The sequence below is a fragment of the Amblyomma americanum genome, chromosome 3, assembly GCF_052857255.1.
Source record: "Amblyomma americanum isolate KBUSLIRL-KWMA chromosome 3, ASM5285725v1, whole genome shotgun sequence".
In the NCBI taxonomy this organism is placed as follows: domain Eukaryota; kingdom Metazoa; phylum Arthropoda; class Arachnida; order Ixodida; family Ixodidae; genus Amblyomma; species Amblyomma americanum.
This window is the reverse complement of record NC_135499.1, coordinates 121254813-121264812: the sequence shown is the minus strand read 5'-3', so window position 1 is coordinate 121264812 and position 10000 is coordinate 121254813. Positions and strand designations below refer to the sequence as shown.

General features: G+C 45.5%; 1 protein-coding gene across 1 annotated transcript in view; it reads right to left on the bottom strand.

Annotated features, from left to right (window-relative positions):
- Positions 1-9653, bottom strand: part of LOC144123273 (uncharacterized) — a 19470-nt gene extending 9817 nt beyond the window's left edge. The window contains exons 1-2 of the mRNA XM_077656128.1: positions 9278-9653; positions 1244-1407 (exon numbers count right to left, since the gene is read on the bottom strand). Coding sequence (XP_077512254.1) covers positions 1244-1407; positions 9278-9382 — 269 coding nt within the window. The 5' untranslated portion in view covers positions 9383-9653. The remainder of the gene's footprint in view (positions 1-1243; positions 1408-9277) is intronic.
- Between the last annotated feature and the right edge of the window lie 347 nt (positions 9654-10000).

Below are 10000 nucleotides of genomic sequence, written 5' to 3'. Positions count from 1 at the left end.
GAATAGGAAAAAAAAGAAAGTGCACTGGACTGCTGCGAACATGCAGTTACATGACATCAACATTAATCACACCATGCGAAAAATGATTGAAGGCTTTCATATTGGAAAGGAGAAGCAAAACTGCACTAGTAAATATTCGATTTGTGTGTCTGACGAAGAGCTCGTTTTTCTTTTCGATTCTTGAGCGTCGCTTGCTCCTTCGTTCGTTTTTATGCTTTTTACTTTATCAGATTATTGTTTATGCCTTTTAACACTCCTTGATTAACGCCTGGCTTTCCGAATAAAGTTTGGTTGTGAGTCGTGTTTGTTCTGAGCCTTGCTTTCTCCTCGCCCCTAGATTTGTAACACGATATCTTTAGAGTTGACGTTTGGCGGCTTCTCCGTGAGTTCGGGAACGAAATTACATTCGGTGGCGACCCCTGTGCCGTGACCACGAAGTTGCTACGGGCTGATGAGAATGTGACGTCACAGGCTCCTGAGCAAATACCGAAGAGCATGACGTTGCATATATAAGAAAGTAAAAAAGAATAATAATAATAGAAAACAATAAATAAATAAAAAATAACAGAGAAAGTAAAAACGAATCAAATGAAATGGAAAACTGAGAAGTAAAAATTGATGGAGAAAAATAAAAACGTAAGAAAGAATTAAAAACACAATAAAAAACTGTCCCTGTCTGCGAAGTGATACGCAAAGGTGGCCCCAGGTCACTGAAGGAGCGCCATTTTACGCTATTGGACCATTACCCCTAATTTTTAATGCATATATTTCTGAAAACCTGATAATGCTACCATCTTGCTTTACAGCAGCGTTGAACGACTGTATGCAAGCTTAACGTACAGTTTTACAGTTTAGGCACTCCTGAGACACTTCGGAAGTCGAATACACGCAGAAAGGAGAAAAAGAGATGGAATTCTTGACAACTCAAGACAAAATGGTCAAACCCCAAAAAGGGAAGCCTCCGTCGGGTACCCAATGTTATGATAAAAACACTTGTTTCTTGTGTTATTTCGAATTCGGAGAGAAACTACCCAGAGATGAGCGATTACTGACGCAGAACTGTAGAGGGAAAAAATTGCATAACTTCGTTCGGGCATTAATGTCTTACTCACAAAAGCTAAACTCCTATTCAAAATATCTCGCGGTGGCTTGCATGATTAAGCAAGACTGTCTGCAATTTCTGACCACGCTGACGTTTATACAATTATTTTTTTCAGAATAGGCCAAGAAATCGGTGGCTTACCATGAGCTCGCAGTCATATTGTAGTACTTCAAGCTTTGATAAGATGTGTGATCAGAAACATTCTTCCAAACTGTGAAGGCGCTGGTGCAGTTTGTAGCATTTTGGCCCCCTGATGGGTCAAAGTTCCTTTTTATCAAGTTCAGGGAGTAGTTCTGGTTAATAAACTGCAAAATAAACGCAAAGTGTTCAGCTCGTTGTTGTAATGTGGCTGAAATAACAATAAGCAAAGAACAAGAACCATGAACACAAACAAGACTTCGTGACTTTCTTTTCTGAACTGCCGAGCAAACATAGCCTTTTTTAAAGCTAAAACGTCGCCTTTGGCATGGAGGCTAATGGAAAACAGTGCTGCCGTGTGAGCTACTAAAATCAGATAATTTGGTGCGGAACGCCTGCTATTCCGAACGGTTTGAATCTCTGTCATGGGTTGGAATCATGAGAGCTGGCACAGTTGTGCAATAAAAAGTTTCTGTTCGGAGTTGCCGAAATTTTATGGACTATACTTATTACGGCCTCCTTGCAGTGCGCTTTTTCAACGCAAAGTTCCATTGTTGATTTGTGCACAGAGTTTCTCGAATTGCTACGAGCGCAATGTCAAAACAAAAAACGAAACTATTCCCACTTTCCGTCTTGATGAAGCTGAAAAATTGAAAGCAGCAATCAGGCAGTTTAGCTGCGTGTTTGACACGCGAAATTGGAAACGCATCAGCTATGCTTCAAACGAACTAAAATGAAAAATTTGAATGCATACTTGAAACACCAGAGACGAAGGCATCATGGTGCATTTCCACCAATTTGTCGCATGCATCGCTCTATGTTTTATTAAGACTAGTTTATTCTTGATCATTCACAACTACTTCCTCTTCGTCATGTTGCTATATTCTTCTAAGATCAACTGGATCGGGGAAACATGATATTGCCCTATCTACTCGGCCATGCGTTAAGTGCAGGCTGCGCGTGGTGTGTTGTGTATGCAGCGAACCGACAGATACCTGTCATTTCCTGAACATCCACTCTTATCACCCAGCGAGCCACAGGGCCTCCGTCTTGTCAACTATTATCAAATATAATGGTGACTGTAACCTCCACTTATCCCGATATCAGGAAGTATACGTAGAAGTCTGCATGGTCATCGTCCAAGCAGACGCAGTAACTGTCAGAACTGCTGCCCCGGTCAGTCCTCCTGGCTACCCGAAAATTGTTCATGGAGTCACGACTAAATGGTTTCTGTGCCTAATCTTGTGAATACACAAAATCACATCTCCCAGCAAGGTTTTTTGTTGTACTAAATTAGCCCATGGCACAGAATCGATATTGAAGCCGCAATGAATGAGAATTGTGCAGTTTACCGCTGCGAAGCGACACATGGACTATTTGAGGGAAGCTGCGGTGTAGAATTCCGGATTAATGCAGACTACATGAAAATCTTTAATGCGCGCTGACACTGTGCAGCACGCATGTGCCTTTTACGTTTCCACATATTTTTCAATTTGTGAGAGACACTGGGCACGTAAGGGAGCTCCGCAAGCTTTTTCTTATCGCTGTGTGCTTCATTACGTGCACAGTGTCTCCCACAACTTGGAAAAAGATCGCGCAGAAAGCAGACGTGGGAGTTGTGTTTACGGCCCCCCATAAGCTGAACAAGCTTTGCAAGCTGACGAAGCCCTGCCCCTATGTCAAACAAACATGTGGCCTTAAACACCAAACTGCCTACGTGAACTGTATTGATTGTATCGTTTACTGCATCCCTGTATATTATGAGAAAAAGTATGTTGGGCAAACAGGCTGTTGTCTCAACGACCAGCTACGCCAGCACAACAATAATGCTAGAAATGCGTTGCGAAGCAACCTAGCGATTCACTGCTGTAAGCGCCGGAACTGTGGTTTATTGTAAAATCAGTGTCGTATTATCGGACGTAGTCGTGATCAACTTACACGAGAGATTATCGAAGCACATAATATAGCATTACTGGGAAGCACTTGAGTCAGCCCTCCGTCCATTTCATTGCCAAAAAAAAATAACTCGCATTCCTCAGTGCATGTACGTAATTTTGCACATGTTTTCCGGTTCCTGTCAATCTCGGCAGCTACACTTTTTTATCGCGCACGTACAGTCTTCTGCCCTGTCGTAGTAGCCTTTGACCACTGTATAAAGCACTTGCGCTTTCATGAAATAAACAGTTGGCAGTAGCGCTCGTCCATGTATGCTCCTTCTTTGTCCCTGTTGTTTTAGCGCATCGAAAAATGGCAAACGTGCGCCAACTAGCCCGATCCGCCAGTTTTCTGAGATGCACATCGAATCAAAACCGGTAAGAATAACAAAAAGTTGATGGAAATCATCTCACCCTCACATTCAGCACTAGCACACTGCTTGATGCCGTCGAAATGAGATACCTGAAGGTAAGTATCCGACACTGCATTTCTAATCCCAGGAGATGTTTCTAGTGCCAGAGGTTTCGCCAGGGCTCACAGAGTTACCGCGGCCTATAAACGTGCGCGAAATGCACTTCGAGGGATCACCTTCCGGAGAACTACGCTGCGCTACACTGTGCAAGCTGTGAGGGAGAGCACGCTGCCTACTAAACGTTGTTTCAATCCTGGAAGAAAAAAGAAACGACTGTGAAAACGAAGGAGACGTCAGTTTCGGAGAAGCATGAAGGCGATGCACACTGACACTGAACTTCTTCCACCGCCCCTATAAGCTTCGCCGATGTTGTGTGTGGATGCGGCCCATCCCACCTGCCTTTGGCACCTGCCCTGCTCACACTCAGTGAGGCTGAGGCATTAGCACCCGTGCCTCTGGCCGACGCAATGAAAACTACTATATCACCCCTGAAACACGGCCCGCCGGCAACCAAGTCGGCAACCAGCAAGGTCCCCCCCCCACCCCCTCGGGAGAAGCCCGAAAACTCTCTGCGCGGGGATTCTCCGGGCAACTCGAGCGCCTCCAGTGAGGCGACGGACAGAATTCCAAGCTCACTTTCGCTGCGGCGAAGGTGCAGCTGTTTGGAACAGAAAGAAGAAAGAAAAATTCCTAGTAACAGGCCCCAAACAATTAGAGTTCTCGGTTTTTTAAAATTATCTTCAAAATCTTCCTGGCTCTCTTAATCCACAACGAACTATAGTGATGTAAAAGACGTTTTAAATTCACTGTCGCCTGTAGTATTATGTATACAGGAGACCAACAAGGGACCTGTACATAACAATATTTTTAAAAGGTATAAATTCTTTCACGAGACCGAGAGGAGTCGACTACGCTACCTGGAGGCATTGCATACGTAATCCAGAGCGGTGTTGCAACCCAAGAATTCAAGCTGAAAACGAAATATGAAGTAGTTGCGGACACCGTTCTTTTTTTAAAACAATTTCAGTATGCTTAATATATCTCCAACCATACCTCACTGTAAGTCTCCATGATGCAGAAGCACTTTTAATCACATACCAGAGCGATATACTATAGTAGAGCATTCCAATAAGCACTGTTCGTTTTGGAAAAGTGAACTGACAGACAGTAGAGGCCGCATTTTAGAAGATTTTATTTTGTGCAACTATGTCTCTCTGATCAGTACAGGCAAGCATACTTACTGCTTCCCGAACTCAGGTAAAATGAGTCGCTTAGATCTGTCTTTTAGTTCACATCCGGCACTCACTGGTTTTAAGTGGAATGCTGTGAGCAATCTCTGCGGAAGCGATCACCTTTATTTGGTAATCACCTTATCATCCTCACCCTCAACCTTCCCTAGGAAACCATGCCGCTAGAAACAGCAATTAGCCGATAGGCCACTGCTTTATAAAAGGGCCATCCAGGAGGAAATATTTTTCGACTAATTTAATGTCAATAGACTAAACAAAAACTTTCGAGACCTGTATCGTTGAGGCTGCGCGCCCTGCAGTGCCGTAATCGTCAGGAATAGTACGACTTTATAACAAGGTCTGGCGCGAACAAGAAACAAAAAAAAATCCTGGGGAGTTTTCAGGAGATTCCGTACACACGAAAGCCTTATGATGTTTATAAAGTCCAGAACCAAAGCAGGGCACATCCGTCGCAGTGCTGAAAAACTTCCTTGCAAATCTCTGCGTCGTTTATAAACAGCTCAATTACATACAATGAAAGAGAAGACAAGTTCGTAAACTTAACTGCAGCACGACACGACACTACAAATAATACGACAATCACTTTGTTGGAAGAAATAGCCTAGATGAACCATACAGTCGCCCTGTCAAACCAGGAGTCAACGATCCCACTGACCCAAACTCCGAAGCCTGCATTCCACATCAACCTGGCTCTGCCGCAGCACAGGCAACCTTTGTAGAACCCCCTACAAAATTTCAGCGACAGTTTTTCTGGCTCCTCAAAGCTCCGAGGAACCTCTTTTGCATCGTACCGAAATATAACAGTGCAGGCACCCGCCCTCTCCGCCAAAGCTCTTACTGTATGCGGCACATGAACGCCAAGTCATCCGGGTTTAAGTCGAGGAAATGCTCCGCTACGACGACATCCTACCTCCGAAAAGCCTCATGGAGCATCGGTCATCCTCCTCGCCAAAAAGAAAGATTGAAGTCTTTGTGTTCGCTTCGATGGCCCTTTTGCAACGGCAAGTACTTCTCGTCCATGGATCTAAAGAGCGCGTATGGGCGATCTGAAATCGATTAAAGGTGTCGAAAGAAGACCACCTTCACAAGCCGGAAGAGGTGTTTTATTTGAAGGCAATACTATTTGGACTTTTTTTGTTGCTCCAGCAACGTTCCAGCGTGTAATGGACACATTATTAGCAGCCTCAAGGGCTAGTATACTTTTTTTGTTGCTCCAGCATTGTCTTCGCTTCGAACTAAGACGATAACCCGAAAAGGCTTCGGAGAGTACTCAGGGAGCAAAATGCCACCTCGGTTGTCAGGAGCTGCAACTCTGGCCGCACTGTAAGCAAGGATGGAGTACGCTCAGGGTGAGAGAAAACAGCTGCATTCACTCAGTTTCTGCACCTGGCAGAGAAGAAAACTGCGCAGATTCCTGGGGCTCTGCACGCAATACCGCCAGTTTGTCAAGAACATTTCGCGCAAATGTGAACCCTTGACACAGCAGACGAATTCAGATGTGCCATTGAAAAAGGAAGAGCCGTAAGCGGAAGACTGCAAGCAGCTTCACTGTCTATGAAAATGCTCGCTCTGCAGGCCTCGGGCACTTTAACGAAAACGCCGAGACAGATATTCATAGCGACGCAAGCAGCCTAGGCCTGGGTACCGTCCTCGTTCAGAAAAGCGACGGGATGGAGAACGTAACCACGTACGCTAGCCGTTCCCTGTAGAAAGCAGGTGCTAATGATTCGACGACTGAAAATGGGTGTCTCACCGTAATCTAGGCTGCATCGAAATTCTGCCCTTATCTGCACTGACCACAACTCAAGGTAGCGTGTGGTTACCATACACTATGCTGGCTTGATAATCCGAAGGACCCCTCCTGCCACCTCACTCAATTGAGCTTGCACCTTCCAGAACTCGAATTCAGCGTGGTCTACAAACCTGTACACAAGCGCACCAATGTCGACTATCTTTCACGAGCCCCTGTCGACGCACCTCTGAAGCATGACAATAACGACGCCTTTCTGAGTCGTATCAGCAACAGTTCTTCTGTGCCACAGCAATGCTTAGACTTCTACGTACGCAAACTCATTAAATACCCGGAAAGCAAGTCTTCGCCGTCACCTGCCGCGTTCAAGCATGGACTGGCCTTCTTCGGTTTGCATCAGGAAATTGTCGCGAAGAACTTCGTGCCGACCAAGGCCGCGTACCTTCTTGTCGATCTTAAAAGCTCTCCAGCAGAAATTTTACACGCTTCACACGACGAATCGACAGCTGGGCAACTCGAATTTACCTGCACTCTACGCCGCATTCAAGACAAATATTACGCGCCGCAGGAATCCGCTGACGTCGCACAGTACGTAATAACTTGCCCAGACTTGCAGCGACGCCAGACACCACCAGCCGAGTCAGCCGTACTTCTGAAGTCAATGATAGCAACAAGACAATTCTAGCAGACTGGCATAGACCTATTGCAATCTATTCCGACGTCGACGTCCGGAAACAAGTGTACAATAGTGGGGACTGACTGCCTCACCCGATGCGTCGATGCAAACACCCTTCCGGACGGTACAGCATAAGGAGTAGAAAAAGTTTACGCGGAATGCATTCTCCTGTGAGGTGGCGGCCTGAGGTACTTGTAACGGGCAACGGAACAGCGTCAACAGTCAAGCTGACTGCGGCCATTCTGCGCTACAGTGAGACAAGACACAGCCACAGAACTGCGTACCATCTCCAGAAAAACTGGCCTCACGGAACGGATTAATACGACCATTGGCGCCATGCTTGCTTGTGAGCGTCGATGGAGAGCACAAGACATGGGACGTCATTCTAGCCTGCGTGCTCTCCGCCTACGACAGCACAATGCGGGAGACAAGATGGCAGAGTTTAGGCTCACCCATGGTAGGGATTCCGCGACCACGCTTGACGCCATGTTGCCAAACATCACTGACGAAGAAAACCTCAAATCGGCGCCTACCTTTAGCGCGCAGGAGCCTGAAGGCTTGCCGCGCTACGGTTCTCTGAGGTCAGCAGCGCATGCATACCAGAGGCCGAAACCAACGAAGACGAGACGCGGAGTAACAGCGAGGTGGCAGTGTATTTTTTGATACCCACTCGCCGCTGCGAACTGAATGCAAAACTTTTGCGCCGCTACATTGGCCCGTACTGGGATATGCGTCGACTTCGAGGACTTGACTACGAACTAGTAGCGGATGGAGCCACATAATCGCAGCGGCGCCTTGGTCGTCCAGGAGGGGTGCTCTTTTTTTTGTTATACTGTAAGTCCCATCAGGGACTGTAACAGGAAGAGCGGTGAATAATACAACCAGGTGTAGTGCACATATTGGCAAGTAAAACAACTTGAACAATAACATATGGTACAAAATGTTACAAAATGTTAGAATTCAAGTTGAAGTACAAATAATAGGCTGCAAACATTGTGACAAGCAAAAAAAAAAGAAAACCGGCTGTAGTTAGCGCTGTAATTTCAGTCTAGACACGAAAAACGGTAAAAATAAACAGGGCAGAATAGGAAAGTGTGGAAACTGAGAATAACTACCGGGAAACGACTGGAGATCTCTAACCAGGGCACTAAACGCATCTACTGATGGGCTGTTAGTAATATCTTCACACCTTTTTACGCGTTTTGATTAACACTATTGTTTGCATTTTCAATTCTAAATATGGTATTTTAAGCTCTATGATGAACAGTGGTGTGCGCGTTCTCAGTATTTATTATCGGTCTTAATAATTCTCTGTTGAAGCATAGGGTGCTTGCTTAATTAGGAAGGTCTTAACTGTGCGAATCATTCTAATTTTTTTTTTCTTGCTCAAGGCCGCCAGCACACGGCTTTATCACTCTGTTTGCGACGCGAGATACGCCCAGTTGTATCTAGAATGATATCAGGCACGCGAAACTGTTTCTGCATTTTTCTAGGTGGTTGTACGTACTTTTTCAATATCGTCTCGACGCTTCTTTGTAAGCTTTAAACTTTGCGCGGCCGATAGTATCGATGATTCCGTACTTCGATAGCGCACAATACACTTGTTTCTATGGCCGCAGCCGAACTATTCAGCTCTTTGTGGGTGCAATTCAGCGCAGTAAATAGCGTCTTTTGGAAGAATTCCAGTGCCTTTGTAGACTGCCGGACTACATAATAGCTTGATCGCGTCTTCCGGTCATCGTACTGACATATGGCCGCATGCCCCAAAACAGAAAGTAAAACGATCCGATGGAAATAGCGGCAAACAAGCAACATTCGAAAACTCGAGTGGTTACGAAAAAAATCAGAAACAATATTCAGATGCATTGCTCAGTTTGCCAGAGGTGAACGCATGCGACCCTTTCCTCAACCACTGTGTTACAAAAAAATATGAAAAACCATAAACTGCATTTCCAGCCTCACGGCATGAAACATTTTTGGTGCAAGCAGAATGAAATATGGAATTGGTGCTTACGTCCCATCCGGAGGCGTTGTGTGTAGTTATTGCCGAGTGCGCTGAAACTTTGCCTAACGCCAAGCTCAGAAACAAGAAGAGAAAGGTCGTACTAAATGTAGCCATTGTGATGATATACTTTGACTGAAAGCGGCACTGCAGCCCTCAGAAAAAGCTGCTGGAATTTATACGCTTCCAAAAAACAAAAAAGGGCGTCGTTGCGATTCTAAATCATAAGGTCGCTCTCCGCGTTCATAGTGTTGGAATATGAACACGGCTCATGCAGAGCGAGAAACATCCAGCGATCACTTATAACACTGCGCCTACTTCAAGCGATACAATTGCGAAATTTGAATCAGATCAAGCAGAAGATAGAGGCATGACTGTAGACGAGGTAGGCTTCAGTACGAGCAAATATGTGGGATATATATGCTTCCTAACAAAAGTTTCGTTGAACTAACTACTCAATCAAACACACACTCACAGATGCCCCGGTTCATTCAAACTTATGAACTCGGAATCATTTAGGCTCACAACTCCCTTGGGCTCACTCTGACTAACCAGTCATCCGGGGTCAACAACTCAGCGACACACGTCTCACTCAGACTCATGACTCATCTAGGGTCACTCGATCACTCATGTCGACTCACCATTCATCTGGGCTCGCTCATTTCGACTCACGATTCATCTGGGCTCACTCATTTCGACACACGACTAATCTGCGTTCACTCATTCGGGCTCACT